The sequence below is a fragment of the Enhydra lutris genome, unplaced genomic scaffold (genome assembly GCF_002288905.1).
Source record: "Enhydra lutris kenyoni isolate GAN:26980312 unplaced genomic scaffold, ASM228890v2 scaffoldscaffold40, whole genome shotgun sequence".
Lineage (NCBI taxonomy): Eukaryota > Metazoa > Chordata > Mammalia > Carnivora > Mustelidae > Enhydra > Enhydra lutris.
In genome coordinates, this window is record NW_019154124.1 from 6642897 (window position 1) to 6660234 (window position 17338).

A 17338-nucleotide genomic window follows, 5' to 3' on the forward strand; every position below is an offset into this window, starting at 1 on the left:
ATAATTCAAGGATTTAAACATTAGTAGATACAGCTTTGGTAATTATCATCAATTAGACAGAAATACGTTTCCCCAGTTTCCTCAAAATCGAATTGCTTAAACTTGAGTCATTTTCCCTACACATGAATAGTGTTTTAGATGTTAAAATATTATGTTAGGGGGGCCCGGGTGGCTCAGTCATGTCTGCCTTTGGCTCAGTTGATGATCCCAGGGTCCTGGGATCGAGCCCCTCAATGGGCTCCCTGCACAGCAAGAAGCCTACTTCTCCCTTTCCCACGCCCCCTGCTTGTGTTCCCTCTCTTGCTGTCTCTCTTTTCATTAAATAATAAAATCTTTTAAAAAAATTAAAAACTATTATATTGATTATGACAAGTTTCAATATTCAGACAAAACATACGCAAAGTATTCTACAACTCAGGGCAAATTTCAGTTTGTATTCCTGAATAAAAAAGAACAGAACAGCGGATGCCTGGGTGGCTCAGTCAGCTGAGCAAATGACTCTTGATTTCAGCTCAGGTCATGATCTCAGGGTGGTAAGATCGAGCCCTGCATTAGGCTCCATGTTGCATGGAACCTGCTTAAGATGTTCTCTTTCCCTCTTCTGTTGCCCCTCCCTCCCCCCCCCCAAAAAAAAAACAGGGATAATTGGTGACCTAGACCCTTGCACTGGAGTTGGGGGTGGGAAACATTTGAAAAGACAAAGAGGGGACGCCTGGGTGGCTCAGTTGCTAAGCATCTGCCTTCAGCTCAGGTCATGATCCCAGGGTCCTGGGATCGAGCCCCACATCGGGCTGAGTTGGAAGCCTGCTTCTCTCTCTCCCACTCCCCCTGCTTGTGTTCCCTCTCTCACTGTGTCTCTATCAAATAAATAAATAAAATCTTTTAAAAAAAAAATGAAAAGACAAAGAGCAGATTTTACAGAAAGTTAAAGAATCATCCTGACATCTTCCCCACCCCTCCCAGGAAGAAGCTGCCTGGGTCTTCCAGGGGTGGGGCAAAGGGAGTGGGGAAATGCTGTTTTTGGTGTTTTTTTTTTTTTTAATACAAAATACACTTTTTTTTTTAAAGATTTTATTTATTTGACAGAGAGAGATCACAAGTAGGCAGAGAGGCAGGCAGAGAGAGAGGAGGAAGCAGGCTCCCCGCTGAGCAGAGAGCCTGATGCGGGGCTCGATCCCAGGACCCTGAAATCATGACCTGAGCTGAAGGCAGAGGCTTAACCCACTGAGCCACCCAGGCACCCCAAAATACACTTTTTTAATATACTTTAACATACTTTAGTACACATATACACTTTTCAATGTTTATTGAGCTGTCAGACACACTTTCCACTAATGAAAAAATAAGGATAATCACCTAGTCTCTTAGGAGAACAGTATGATTCAATAGCTTATTGCTAAATAGCACTTAACAATTTACAGATTTCTTTCTATCTCACCCATACCGTGTCAGGAATTATAGGCCCACTGTACTAAGAGAACAATTGAGTTCCAGTAAGGTTCAGATACTTGTTCAATATATCGAGAAAGTGGCACAGACTAATCTCAAGCCTAGAAAAAAACATGAGCAGAATGAACTAAGTTTTCTGTATCATGCTTACAATGGGACAAGGGATAATTACTGAAAAACCCTCTAAGGTAGATTTTTGTAGACATCCAAAGAGAATTTCAGGGAGTTACTTTTCATCCTGCACATGACTCAAAACTTCTGGAATGCAACGTGTCAATATTTTGAGGGTTATTTTTTCTTTCAAGATTATAAGGATGCTGGGAGAGACCTCTCAAAAGTACACTTAAAAGGTTTCAGCTAAGATAAGAAACTCCTTTACAAGAAATCTTGCTAAGAAAATTCAGTTTACTTGCAAAAGCACATCTATTTTCAAAACACTAAACAAGAGGAAAAAAATCCTGAAGTACAGTTTACAACAAATGATATATGCTTGTTCCATTAAACCAGTGGTTCTCAACTCTGGCTTTGGGTTAGAATGATTTGGGGAGCTTTTAAAAGTACACAGATGCCCAAGACCTACCCGAAGTACCCTGATTTTACTAGGCTGGGTAGGGAGCCCAGTCTCTGTGTGAGTGTCTTTTTTTTTTTTTTTTTTTTTAATTCTCCATGTAATTGTAATGTGTAGCCAGGGTTGAGAACCACTGAACTACGTATTGGTACAATCTGTTAAACAATATCCATTAGACAGCATAACTAGGACCAGGTTATAATGTAACCATGACAGACAAAGTTGAAATAAATAACAAAAATAATACCGACATGGATAGGTAGTAATAACTGTAGTCTTAAAATAATCCTGTAATGAAGTACTTGGTTCTCATCTCAAGAACATTTGAATTAGACAAATTTGGCAATGTTGGAAATCCAGAGACCAGTGTCTCACCACATGCTATTAACCCATCAGCCCTTCCTCCCCGGATTAGTTGCTCATGGTTTAGACACACCCTTTTGAAAGGAGTATTCAATAACCTCTTTGCTTATTCATTCTGACTCTTCTCCTAGTAGTTCATCGCTGGAAAGTCCAGAGGAGGAAGTTTAGCAATTCAAATGAGGAAATGTGGTTTAATTTTACAGTTCAGTGTCCTCAGAGCTCATGAAGAAAAAATGTAGATACTTGCATAAGTAAACCTATTAGAGAAAAGGAGAGTACCTCAATACTAAAGGTGCTGGCAAGTCATAGTTCATGTCAAATTAAAGCTGGTTGAAAAAAAAAATTAAAGCTGGTTGATCAGATACTCTTGTCCATTTCAAGCTCTTTGCTAAACACAAGTGATTTCACTTTATAGGAAGATGTTAGCCACATGTGTAAATTTTGTTCCCAACATCTTTGAGACAAAAATCAGATAAAAGTGTTTGTCTTCGAGTGACCATTCTAGGAAGAGGCAGGGGGAGGCATCTCAGAGCCTGATACAAAAATTTGAATTGATTCCTATTATATAGATCAGGAGGTGCTAAAATATGATTCTACTTATGACAAGTCTATTCTGCAAATAATTCACATAAATCCTTGGCTCAACATGACCAGATATTATAATTCCTAAACTTATAAACATCATTATGTGATTTATACCCATATTCTGAATAAAATGAAAAAAAAGCAAGGATGGGGTGATTAGTTAAGCAACAAAAAGGCATGAGAATTAGAAAAGGAGATTAGGAAGGTAGGGGAACGTAAAGAGAATATTAACTATAAAGACAATCTGTCAAAACCAGAACTCTGGCCCCCAAAACCTGTCTGCGGGGTGGTGGGGTGGGATATACAGGAGGCAATAAGAAAATATTACTCTTAAATCAGTCACCTGGTAAAATATATCACTTCTCTGGTAAAGACGAATGATTACAGTATCTGAAAAATGGATCAATCTGGTGTATAACAGGTCCAAGAGTAATCAGAGCAGACAAGAAAATACAGGCAAGAAAACCTACATTCTTTCTGGTCTTAAACACATATGACATTTAAACCTTAGAAAATTTGCATACTGCAGACTTTTTCTTAGTTTCTTGAAAGTGATACATGGCAGTAGAGAATTAAGCACTGGCTAAAAAATTAATACATAAAATCCATTGTATTGCTATATAGCAGTAACAGCTAGAACATGTAATTTTTTAAGTATACCATTTATAGAAGCAACATAATATCACAACAATGTAAAGATAAGTCTAGCAAAAAGTGTTCAGGACTTTCATGAAGAAAATTCTAAGACTTAGAGTCATAAAGAGAAAAAAAAAAGAGTCATAAAGCGGATCTAGCTAAAAGTAAATTATACTTGGTTCACAGTTGTAAGATTTAATATTGTAAAGACGTCAATTCTCCCAAAGCTGATGTATAGATTCACTGCAACTCAAAATTCCAACAGACTTTTTGGTGAAATCTGATAGGCAGAATCCAAATACATATTTGAGGATGAAAGAGCATTGGATAGATGAGATAGTCCTGGGGACTGCTAAGGTGAGGAGGCTTACTCCATCAGTTTTAAGACTTATCATAAAGACAGTTATTAAAATGTCTTCATTTTAAGTTGACAAAAGGAACAAAATTAAGAACCCAGGAAAGGGGACCCACACAAATGTGGAAACTTGATATGTGACGGAAGTGGCTTTGCTGTCAATGAGAAGAAGTAGGGCTATTTGGTTACTGATACGAGAGCTATTAATATAGAAAACCGATAGAATTTACAAAAGGAATTTTAACACATGTACGCTTATACATAACAATGAAGCAAAACCATTTACCCACCACCACGCTTAAAAACGGAACACTATGAAGACCCTTGAAGGCTCTTGTGGCCCCGTCTGATTCCTACCTCATATCACATACAGAAACAAATACCAGATGGATTACAAAACAAAATGGAAAAACTAAAACTTTTAGAAGTTAATTTAAAAATGTCTTCATGACTCCTAAATAGGAGAGGATTTCTTTAAAATATCCAAAAAAGCACAAACCAGAAAGGAAAAGACTCATAAATTAGACTACATTAAAATTAAACACCCTGCTTTATCAAAGGTACCCCCACTACAAACTGGAAAAAAAAAAGGTGAGAGGAAATATTTGCAACACATATGATGAACAAAGGATTAGAATCCAGAACAAAGAAACCTTAAAAGTCAATATGAAAAAAAAAAAAAAAAAAAACCACAATAGAAAAATGGACAGGATGAACAGACATCTCGTAAAAGGGGAAACTTAAAAGGTCGATAAATATAAAAAGGTGCTAAACCTCAGACCACAGTGAAATAACATTTAGACTCTCCAGTTCAACAAAAAAATTAAAGATCTGGAAATATCAAGAGCTTGTGAGGATACAGAGTACAAAAACTTTTCTATACCACGAACAGGATTGTCAGTAAGTACGAATGCCTTGGAAAACCATTTGGTAGTGCTCAGGAAAAGTGAACACGTGCACAGCCTGTGACTCAGCAACTCTAGTCAGACAACCATCCTGGAGAAACTTGTGCATGTGTGCCCCAGGAGACAGGCATAAGAAAGTGAGCAAAACCGGGACACCTGGGTGGCTCAGTTGGTTAGGCCGCTGCCTTCGGCTCAGGTCAGGATCCCAGGACCCTGGAATCGAGTCCTGCATCAGGCTCCTTGCTCAGTGGGGAGCCTGCTTCTCTCTCTGCCTCTGCCTGCCACTCTGCCTGCTTATGCGTGCTCTCTCTCTCTCTCTGACAAATAAATAAAATCTTAAAAAAAAAAGAAAGTGAAAAAACCCACAGACTGTAATAGCAAACTCCCCAAATGTCACTACCAGAAAAAGATAAGCAAAGTTAGGAAGCACCCTGAGACTGGTGAGTATCCAGGATATTTACCAGGGAAGGTTCAGTGAAGTGGGATTAACACTTGGAGGTCGAAGGGGAAGGAGGAAGGACCACGAAGGGGGAGAAGCTGAGCTACAGCAATGTCAGGTAACTTTGGAATCCCCCAGGGGAGAGGCTCTCACACTGAAATGGATTGTCAAAATTGTCCTGTGTTGAGTCAAAATGGCCAGGCCTTGATACCCCACCTCAGTCCCTAATTAAATGTGGGCCACGCGCAAAATGTCCTGACTCTGGATGAGAAAGTCCTCCGTAGATGGCAATCCCTGAAGGGGCCGACATCTGAAGCTTATCTCCCTCACAGCACTTGGGACAAGCTCTTCCTTGAAAGGAAGATCTAGGGGTGCCTGGGTGGCTCAGTCGATAGGTGTCTGCCTTTGGCTCAGGTCACGATCCCAGTGTCCTGGGATAGAGCCCCATATCTGGCTCCCTGCTCTGCAGAAAGCCTGCTTCTCCCTCTCCCACTTCCCCTGCTTGTGTTCCTTCTCTCACTGTCTCAATCTCTCTCTCTCTCTCTCTCTCTCTGTCAAATAAATAAAATCTTTAAAAAAAAAAAAAAGAAAGAAAGAAAGAAAAGAAAAGAAGATCTAAGCATGTCCACCACCATGTGTGATGTATCTCCACACTTTGGAATACGATACATCAGTGATGGTCAGTGACCTATAGCAGTCAATGTGGATATTGAAAAGAAAAAAAGCAAAAAAAGAATGCATATAGTATTCTTCCATTTAAAGTTCACAAACAAGCAAAATGAAATGATATTTTGCATAGGGAGCTATACATACAGGTTAAAACTACAAAGAAGATAAAAATACAAATGATTGTTACCACTAGGAGAGGAGGGATAGAGAAGTAGGATCAAATCCAGAAACACAAGAGCCTTCAAAACTCTTGATAATCGTTTTTTTTTTTTAATAGATTTTTTTTGAGAGTGAGAGAGTATGTATGCACAAGTGGAGAGAGGGGCAGAGGGAAAGAGCTCAATGAGACTCTGCACTGAGTATGAAGCCCAACGGGAGGCTTGGTATCAGGACCCTGAGATCATGACTTGAGCTGAAATCAAGAGTCAGACACTCAACCGACTGAGCCACCCAGGTGCCCCTGATATTGTTCTATTTTTTTAAAGTGAGTGTGTGGTTTTGTTTTTTGTTATTTATAGGGTACGTGTGTTAAAATATTCTTTGGTATAATCATTTTAGTCTTTAAAAGAAATACTTTTCCACTTATTTCAAGAGAGATTATTTTCCAAAAGTTCAACCCAGAACCAGGAACATTATTTAGTAACCAAATCTGGTCTCCTTACTCTTTAACCCCTAGTTGACTAAAATACTATCCCACAGGCACTGAATATCCATGGCTAACTTAGCCTCACTTCCTGGTCATTTTGCCAGAAATATGTCATACTTAGTATTACTTTGCACCAATAAGAAATCTCCAATTTTATTTGTTGATGTAAAAATATTACGGCTTCAAATCGAGATAGCATGTGTGCAGAGACATTACAATGGTATAATTACTTATAATTTACATTTGAAAAGCTGAGACTTCGAAAGGAAAATAATTTGCCAAATGTGTGGAGTAATAGCCATGCTAGAAATAAAATAGAATCCCAGATTCCCCTGCCAGTGCTCCAAATTAGAGAAGAGGAATTAACTGGGTTTTTTTGGGCTACCTCCCACTGGTGATCATCGGGAGTTAACAATCCTCTTAGCATAACAGAGCTAATGATCTTGCCAAGGAGTTCGGCAAGGGCAAAATACTACCAGTATTAGAAAAAGCTGGTATTTCTAGTAGGTTTACCTTTTGAGGACCTAAGTTCACCTGTGGTTTAGTGGAATGTCAATATAAGTTTATGTCTCTTCACAAAAAGGCACAGGAAAGCTAAACGCTAGCTGGTTCACACACAGCTTTTTCAATCACAACACACATTGCCGAAACATAAGACTGTGGCATTTCATACTTCACTAGCTTCTCATTTGCAGACACCTGCCATTTAGCTCTATGGTGGGAAAACTCAGGGAAAGGACTACTCTGTGGTGGAAAGGAGGCGTGGAGCTGCCTATTGTATTTTTAAAAGTTAAACCTTCAAGACCTCTTCAGGAGACTTGGATTTTTTTCCAAAAAAAAGCAAAATTTTACTAATAATGACACCTCAGCAAAGTCAAGCCTTGAGCTACACAAACGGGACTCCTTACTTGGAACTAATAACCAACGTGCCAAGACAAGGTACCCTACACATAATTCGGCTAAAGCCACAGGATAGTGTGAAGGTATAAGGTAGAGAGAGAAAACTCTCATCACAGTTAAGGGGGAAGAAACTGTAGATATGAGGATAAGCCTTCTAAAAACACCCTCCAGCAGTCTACAGTGTTTAAGGAAAAACACACTGAAGTGGATAGCTCCTATGTACAAGACAGGATCCAGGGTATGACAGCTTTGAAGCTAAATTTAAACCTTGAGGATGAGTCATTATTTACAGCAAACTTCCTAAAAAGAAAAAAATATATATATGAGAAATCAGAGTTCCCCTTCTTTAAAGTTTTGATTGATCAGTGCTGGAAAGGCTCAAAAGTCACTTTTGCCTCCCTCACCAAAACCAAAACCAAAACAAAGGATTTTTGAGACCGATGAAAAGCAAAGCCTCAACTGTGAAGGAAGTATTCTCATTGACCCTGAGGAAGCTGGACAGCAAACCTGACCATGGCTGTCTCACACCCCTCTTTGCTAACTGGCTCAGGTGGTGTTATGCTCTGGGTTAGTGGCGATGGTCATGGTGCTTCTTTGAAAAACAGCTCCAGTTCACTGCTCACAGCCTGAAAGCAGACCCCTGCCCTCTCGCACTCACATCTGAAATGGCATGTCCCCTAAATCATGGACAGTGTTCACACAGAAGCATCTCACAAAAGTGAAGACAGACTGCGCAACTCTTAGGTATCTTTATGGTGGTTTTCTTCGTGGCCATCACTCATCTTTTCTCCTAACGCAACAACTTTCAGGAGCCCCCAGTCTTGGTAGAGCCCCTACAGGGGTGGCGAATCCTCCCCGGCAGCTGAGATGTGAGTGAAGCATAGAGAAAACCCTGTCCTACTCTTTGCAGCCTTGGGCCAGAGGAAGGCGGTCTTGGCAGCTGCTCCTCCACGCCCTGCCCTGACGAGATGATGCTGAGGTACCACGAGTGTCCCCGGCCTTTCTGTTAAAGGTGGCTGGCTGGGCAACAAGTGAGCCAGAAGCTGGAGGACTCGCTAAAAGAAGCAGCGCAGTACAGCCACGACCATGCCCCGGGCTGCCCCTGACCTTCACCCAGTGGCCGCGGTGAGGGAGACAAAGCCCGGACTCCAAACAGAGAAGCTCACCCCTTCCGCACCAACCTTCACAGGTTGGCAGGGGCCGCGGGCGACCCCCACTCCGGTCGATGTCCCCGACCTCCGCCCGGCCTGGGAGCCCCCGAGCTGAGAACGACTCAGACTCCACCCCCTCGCCGGCTCCCACCTGCCCCCACCCCGACCGGACGCGCGCCTCCAGCACCTGGGCCGCCGCCTCGGGCCCCGGCGGGCGCCGATGCCGCCCGCTGCGACCGCAGCCGCGGGAGCACGTCCTTCCGCAGGTCGAAGTCGGAGACCAGACGGAGAGCCATCGCCCGGACGCGGCCACCGGGCGGCTCGGGCCCCGCGCCGCGGGCATTCCCGGCCCTCCGCGCGCCACCTCGCCCTGCTCCCCCGGCGCCCGCCCCTCCTTCCTCTCCCCCGCCTCCCCGCGCCGGCCGCTTTCGGTTCTGCTGCGGCCCGGCCCGGGGGAGCCCGGGGCGCCGCCTCCTCCAGGCCTGCTGCGAGCTGGGCACGCCGGGCTGGGGAGGGGGGAAAACGTCTGCGGCGCAGAGCCCAGGACCCGAATCTTCCACCTGCGTCCTTCCGGCGGAGGGCAGTGGAAGGATTTGCTGTTAAGGGGCCCGGGGAGATGTCGCTAAAAGTAGTTTCTAAGCTACAATGGTTTCTAAGCTATGCTGCACGTTAGATGTGGGCGCTAGGCTTACTTTTCTTCTTCGTTTTTAAACCTTTGGGTGCTTCCTCTGTGCAGCAAAGTTGGAAACCACTTGACAAGACAGAGGTATTTTAGCTAGTTCATCTGAGAAGGTTCTAGTTCATCGCAGGGGCAGAAGCCTGCAGCATCTTGGGCTATTGGACCCAGCTTCAGGGAGATGATATTTAATTAGCAGTATTTAGGTAGCAGCAGGGAGCAAGCCTGTGAAGACGGTTCTATTTTGAGAGATAGGGAGACATTGGAAAGGGTTAACAATCTTGGCACAAACAGGTCCTCTGCCTGTTCAAGAGGTTCCCTTTTTACGAAGGAAATTGTTTAGGATTTTAGGAACTGACTTTTACGAAGCGGAATTGTTTAGGATTCCTGCTGTGTCTAGTCTTTTAAAAGTGTTCTCATTCTTCCACATTGGGCACTTCTCATCCCCACCCCTACCGATAAATACAGTGTTTTCTTAATTTCGCCGCTCAGCTTTCTTTCCATTCCCATGCACGTACCCTCAGTAAGTTTAATGATTGCTGTGCCAGATTCAATCCATCGTGAACATCAACGCCAGACGTTCTCCCCCACAAGACAAATCTATCCTCCTGTTCTATGCAGAAGACCGGCTGACTGCCCTAGGATAAAGTGCCTACACTTTAACTGACCTTTACCCCCTTTGCACCTAGAACTTCAGCTCCAGACAGAGCTAACTTCCAGAAACCCTCTGATTCCACCCTCCTTTAAAAAAAAGTGGGGGGGGGGGGCGCCTGGGTGGCTCAGTGGGTTAAACCTCTGCCGTCGGCTCAGGTCATGATCTCAGGGTCCTGGGATCGAGCCCCGGCATCCGGCTCTCCGCTCAGCAGGGACCCTGCTTCCACCTCTCTCTCCACCTGCCTCTCTGCCTAATTGTGATCTATCAAATAAATAAAATCTTAAAAAAAAAAAAAAAAGACCAGGTCCTTCCAATCTGAATTCACAAAGCCTTCCCACAGCTTCAGCTCACTGCAAACTTCCCAACCCTGAACTCCTAGAGAGATATTGCAAGTATGTTTAATCTGACAGTCATATACTGCCTGGAGACATGAATATTAAATCCAAGTCTTGGCATATCCCTGTGTCCCTTTGCCTCCTACCAAGGGCACCTGAAAAGTGCTCAAGTTATTGAAGAATGAGTCAATACAGTAATAGACTAAAGAAAGCCTTTTCACATGCTTCTCAAAGTTAGGATCTGAAAAGCTGCCTGCGTTGCAATCATCTGGGAAGTTCTTTTTCAATGCAGACTCTTAGGCTCCGGTCTAGACCTGGGCAAGGCCCAGAAACGAACATTTTAGTCAGAGCATCACATGTTTCTTAGGCTTGCTAGGGTTTGAAAGGTAAAAGAAACTACTGATCTTCCCTTAGAGACATGTTTCTCCAATTGAGATAGTGGATGATTTCAGGTGGAACTCCATTACTCACCACCCTTTATGGAGGAAAATCCTCCCACCTGTAAAGTGCATGAAGATTTAGCAGACTTGTTTCATGAGGCTACTAATATTGCTGGTGCACAAAAAGGAGGAAGTCATGGGGAGTTACTACAACAAATGTTTCACATCAAATGAGGCTTGTTGCCTTATTCATGAAGTTTTTACTTGCCTATTTTAAAAATCAGTAAGTTTCTGGGTCTTTTTCCCCCCAGTGTTAACCTCTATTTTTGCCAAGCAAGACTGATACAGTCCTCATATATAGTCCTCATGAAGCCATGATTATATAAAAATTCTCTTCAAAGTTAAGTAGAAAGGAACATAGAGAACATAATGACCAAGATAGCAGAAAGAGGAGGCCCAAACCATGAAGGCAGTATGTGAATAGCTGAGCTTTGGAGATCATTCTCTAAGGAAAAGACTGGTGAATGGTGGCTTACTGGCTTAAAATTTGTGAAGGGTTATAGAAGAAGAGTGCTGGTGGATTATCCTTGAATTCTAGAGAAGACAGGATGGAGACAGTCATAGCTTCTTTATTTAAAAACCTCCATCCAAAAGATGGAGGTGTTAACTTGATTGTGGAGATCATTTCACAATGTTTATCAAATCACGTTGTACATGTTAAATATGAATAATTTCACTTGCCATTTATATGTCAATAAAGCTGGAAACAAGAAAAGAAAACTGCCTCACAGACTCATTAAGCACTGGAACTGGCTTTGGGTAGAGAAGACATTTTTCTGCTTCTTGGGGATTTTATGTTATTTATTTTTAAAGATTTTATTTATTTATTTGGAAGAGAGAGAGTTTGAGAGAGAGAGATCACAAGCAAGGGGGTAGGGATAGAGGGAGAAGCAGACTCACTGCTGAGCAGAGAGCCTGATGTGGGGCTCGATCCCAGGACCCTGAGCTCACGACCTAAGCCAAAGGCAGGCGCTTAACCGACTGAGCCACCCAGAAGCCCTTCTTGGGGATTTTAGAAATAAACCATCATCTTCCTTAAAATTGGAGCACAGCACAGAATTGGAGACTCAAAGATCTTATAATCAAGGCCTTTATTTGTAGAATGGTATTGATGCTCAAAAAGGTGAAACAAGTGTCTGGTCTAAAGCAGTAAAGTTAGTTAAGCACAAAGTTGGGCTCTGAACAAGTCTGGTGGTTGTGTTAATTATGTCCACTGAACTGAATGAGAGTAATCTTACCTTACGGTCCGAGCATTTCTAGTTTCCTAAACACCACACCCTGACTTGGGTGGGATTCTGGGACCATTGTGGGAAATCTTAGAGCTTAGATCATATAGATCATATGGTCTCCTCATGATAGCTTAGGCTCTTTGTAATTTCATCTTGAGTTTCAGAGTTGAAGGAAATGAAAATAAGTGGAAGTGTGGATTATGAATCACTCATAAATGAAAATAGTTTCTTGACGAGAGATGTTAAAATGAAAAGTTCTACTCCACTCTCCCAACCAAGACCAGAGGTTGCTACGTAACTTGGCGTTGAAGGAATTAGAAAATGGTCTATTTAACAAATTGAACCCAAAAGTCTAAAACTGCAAAGGACTAAAGATACGTGTTTGAAATCTGTATTCAGTGGAATAGTAAACGTGCTAAAAGAAGGTTTGCTTTTTTGTTGTTTTGTTTTAAAGATTTTATTTACTTAGCCTGAGAGAAAAATAGTGGCAGGTAGAGGGAGAAGCAGGTAGAGGGAGAAGCAGATTCCCTGCTGAGCAAGGAGCTCAATGCGGGACTTGATCCCAAGACTCTAGGATCATGACCTGAGCCGAAGAAGGAAGACCCTTAACCAACTGAGCCACCCAGGCATCCCTAAAAGAATGTTTTCATTAATAAACTCATATGTGTTGAAATTAAGTAAAAGTATATCAACTAAAAACCAAATCTTGCATAAGGCTAATCCTTTGCGAGCACAGCTGAGAATTTTTTCATGAAAGTTAATAGAAGTTACCAGAATACCATTAGAATCTAAATGGAAGTAAGTTTCCTCTGCATGTCACAAGAAATAATCAATTAAGTTTTGCAACTAAGATGCTACAGCACTTGCAATAAGGTGACGTCATATGTAGATATTCAGAAGGTTGCCTCCCTATTTAATTTTTTTTAAAGATTTTATTTATTTATTTGAGAGAGAGTGAGTGGGAGGGAGAGGGAGAGAAAATCTGAAGTGGACTCTGCACTGAGCACAGAGCCCAACGTGGGGCTCGATCCCACCACCTCAAGCTCACGACCTTGAGCTTATGACCTGAGCCGAAACCAAGAGTCAGATGCTTAATCGACTGCGCGATCCAGGTCCCCCTATAGAAATTTTTTTTTTTAATCTTATTTATTTATGTGACAGAGCGAGAGAGCACAAGCAGGCAAAACAGCAGAAGGAGAGAGAGAAGCAGGCTCCCCACTGTGCAGGGAGCCTGATGCGGGGTTCAATCCCAGGTCCCTGAGATCATGACCTGAGCTGAATACAGTTGCTTAACCAACTGAGCCACCTAGGCGCCCCTAGAAATTTATCTTTAATAGAAATATTTAAACATATTTAAGTAAATAAATTTTTAATGTGGTGGTTATTTGCCTCCCTCAAATCCATTTGCCCCCAGTCAGGTGGTAACATTTCCTCTGGCCAACGATTGATTTAGGAATGGGCATGTGCATGGGTCAGGATTAAGGTCACCAGAGGTTAATGAAAACCCAAATTAAAAGGGAATTAAACACACAAGCTTTTCCTATGTAACTGGAGGTGGGCAGTCCATTACTTGTAATGGAAGTCCCTAAAGTCATCAAGGACCCGGGCTTCTTCCAGCTTTTTGTTCCACCAGCCCTTTGAGTACATCCTTATCCTCAGGATCCAAGATGACCATGAAAGCTTCAACCGTTTTGTTTGCTTTCCAGAAATGAGAATGGAAGAGCAGTAGAAGAGGCTGCTGCCTCCCTTTTAAGGATACTCCCTGTTCTACATAATATTTTTACTTATATTTAATTGACTAGAACTTAGTCATATGGCTGAATATAGATGCCAGGGAAGCAAGGAAATACAGTTTTTTAGCTGGCTAACCATATGTCCAGATAAAATCAGAACAATATTACTAAAGAAAGAGAAGAGAAGGGATATTCAGAAGTAACTCGAGGTCTCTGTCATGAGCCTGAAACCTAATGCTAGGCATCCTGGGGCTGTTAGGAAGCCTCAGCTATGTTTCTTTCTGGGAAAGATTGATCTATTCCTCAAAAAAGGAGACATGGAAAAAAAAAGACCTTTTTCAGCCTTTACATATTTGAAGGGTTGGACATGCTTCCAGGAACTTCACCTTCAGTCTTGCCCCAGTCTGAAGATGGAATGGAGTCCACAGATGGAACTGCAGAGAACTGCAGAGCAAGGGAGTCCTGGTCTGTCATTCTTGGCACCAGCCCTACCTTTAGCCTTAAAGATAAAGACTTCCTACTGTTTAACAAGATTGAGTCAGGTTTTATTTTACTTGCAGCCAAGGGGCTCAATTTTAAAGGACAATCATTTCAAATTTTTGGTAGCTTCCACCAAAGAGTTCTATGATCATGACACGTTTTCATTTATTTTTAATTCATTAATTTTCTTTAAAGGTTTTATTTATTTGACAGAGAGAAAGAGAGAGCACAAGCAGGGGGAGCAGCAGGCAGAGGGAGAAACAGGCTCCCTGCTGAGCGAGGAGCCCGATGTGGGACTCCATCCCAGAACCCTGAGATCGTGACCTGAGCCAAAGGGAGATGTTTAACTGACTGAGCCACCCAGGCGTCCCAACAAGTTATTTTAACATTTATTAGGATACACTGTTCTACAGTTTTGTATTGTTCTTATCAACATAAATGAAATAATGTTGAGGGGCTTGGAGGGAAAAAAGCCCAGATAAGCAAAAAGAGCTCCAGAGCCCTAATAACTTAAGAACCTCTGGCTCCGATCACACTTGAAACTCATTCTATCAGCACAATTTTTGGTTACATGAGCCCATAGATTTCCTTTCCTATGTAAGCCATTTGAATACGATTTTCAGTTACTTCAGTTAACCACACCCCAAATCAAGGATTCTCAAACTTTAATAAGCATACACATCACCGATCTTGGTTTTTTTTTTTCTTAAGGTTTTGTTTATTTGTCAAAGAGATAGAGAGAGTACACACAAGCAGGCAGAGTGGCAGGCAGAGGCAGCGAGAGAAGCAGGCTCCCCACCGAGCAAGGAGCCTGATGCGGAACTTGATCCCAGGACCCTGGGACCATGACCCGAGCCGAAGGCAGCGGCTTAACCAGCTGAGCCACCCAGGTGCCCCTGATCTTGTTAAACTGTAGATTCTGATTCAGCAGCCTAGGATCTACATGGTAAGAAGCTTCCAGATGCTGCTGCCACTCTTGGTCCATGGAGGACAGACACCATGACTGCCAAGCTCGGCTAGTTATTGCAAATATCTTCCCACCCGTGTACTCCTACTTGACTTTCACTCCCAAAGACAGCCAGGTGAGGACAGGCTGGGATGGGCTAAATCTGGAGACGTCCCAGATACCCCAGAGTCTGGAGAGAAGTCCAACATGGGGGTGAATACGGATTCCATAAATAGGAACCAGGCCGTGAACCACCAGTTCTAGCAGCAGACCACAGAAAATCAGAAACTGAGGGGAGGGCATTTTAGAAAAAGGAAAAGGCTGGTAGCCCAGGACTTCTAGAAAGCAGAGACTGGCAAAACTTACCGTGCTGGCTCTTTATAGGAGAGATACAAGCACGAGGCAAGCCAGAGATGAAGCAAGGCAGTGAATCAGTCTGCATTTTAATACAATTCCTGGATGATTCATGTGCTGATTAAAGTTTGAGAAGTACTGTTCTAGCTACCATATGCTTTATTTTAATTATTATTATTATTATTATTATTATTTTGGTGAACAGGCAAGCAAGGTTTATTGAGCGATAGCAAAGTGATAGCACAAAGCTCCCGAGGAGGGAGGGGACCTGAGAGTGTTGCCTGACCCTATGCTTTAAAAAAGAATTGTTTTCTTTCTTTTCCTGTTTGTTTGTGACCGAGTTCATGAGTTTCAAGCCTGTTTTGGTTGGCTGCAGAGTAGAAGCCTCACTCCAAGGTGCAGGAGTAAGAGGAGTCCTCCGAAATAACCCACTCTGTTCACATCACAACTAATAAAATAAATGGGCATCTGAAGGCAAGACCTTCTTTACCTGAGCTCACTCTTCTCAGTGTTTTACTTAATGCGACTCCAGTAATAGTATTAGAGATCTACACATTAGGAGATGGAAAAACATGACGTCTTTCCAGAGAATTTTTGAAAAATATACAAGATGTTCAAGGTGGAAAAATCCACATGTCCCCAAGTCACCAATTCCAAATTCTGTTATGGTAAGGATGTTTTTATAGTCATTTTTTAGAATTTTAAAATTCTGTCCTAAAAATGAAAATGAAGCACATTAACATCCTACACGCTTTCTTCATCTAAGAAAGGAATCATACTTAGATTTGGTTAAAAATAGAAGAGATAGTCCCATTTCTTACCAGTTACGAATGGAATTCTAAAGACTGTCTCAACTGTTAACAATAGTTATCTCTGGGAAATGTAACTCCACCAAATTTTTTTAAAACCTTTAATTTTTTGATTTTGAAAATGGCATTAGTTAAAAATATGTTTATATTTTCACGCTGATTTTGATAATAAAATTATTGGTCAAGCTTTAAGGGACCATGTTCCTGACAATTTGTGCGCATTTTTGCCCTGTGTAGTTGTGGAGATGACTGAATGCCAAGGGACATGGCAGGTTGTTTATATATGTTTTCATAGAGACCTGACACTGTGTTTGTCAGTGATGGATAGAATAACTGTTTCTTTCTTTCTTTCTTTCTTTCTTTTAAGATTTTATTTATTTATTTGACAGACAGAGATCACAAGTAGGCAGAGAGTCAGGCAGAAAGAGAGAAGGAAGCAGGCTCCTGGCTGAGCAGGGAGCCCGTTGCGGGGCTCGATCCCAGGACCTGGGATCATGACCTGAGCCGGAGGCAGAGGCTTAACCCACTGAGCCACCCAGGCGCCCCTAGAATAACTGTTTCAATCTGCTTATTTATTTGCAATGTTAGTATGAGAGCACGCTCCCCACAATTGTTGAAAAGAAAACTGACATAAATATTTTAAGGCAATGTCCTAAAGAACAATAGCCTTATGATTTGAGAGGAATATAGGACTGACGTTTAACAAGATGGACTAGACAATGGTCTGAATGCATTCGAAAGGAATTCTACCTGAGTTAATCATGGACTACAGAAGTATTGGGGTGAAAGAGTCAGAAAGGGTGCGAAACATTTCTGGCAGCAAGACTGCTTCACAAAGTTCCTGTTAAAGTTTACTAAGGAGTAAATATTATTAACTGGGTGGGATTACTGTATTTCAAATAGGAAGAACAATGGATATACAAAATATGAAAAAAATCATCCACAAAATATATAATCGTGTGAAAGTTGGGTTGCCATCTGCAATACATGGATTTTGATATTACTTGTAATGACT

General features: G+C 42.1%; 1 protein-coding gene across 4 annotated transcripts in view; it reads right to left on the minus strand.

Moving 5' to 3' along the window:
• LOC111155263 (gamma-secretase activating protein) overlaps positions 1 to 9021 on the minus strand; it is an 84037-nt gene extending 75016 nt beyond the window's left edge. For 3 of the 4 annotated variants that reach the window (XM_022515377.1, XM_022515378.1, XM_022515375.1), the window contains exon 1: positions 8854 to 9019. In XM_022515377.1, coding sequence (XP_022371085.1) covers positions 8854 to 8962 — 109 coding nt within the window. In that variant the 5' untranslated portion in view covers positions 8963 to 9019. Of the gene's footprint in view, positions 1 to 8853 lie in introns of all 4 variants that reach the window. The other variant, XM_022515379.1, reaches the window with a different exon arrangement.
• Positions 9022 to 17338: the final 8317 nt, after the last annotated feature.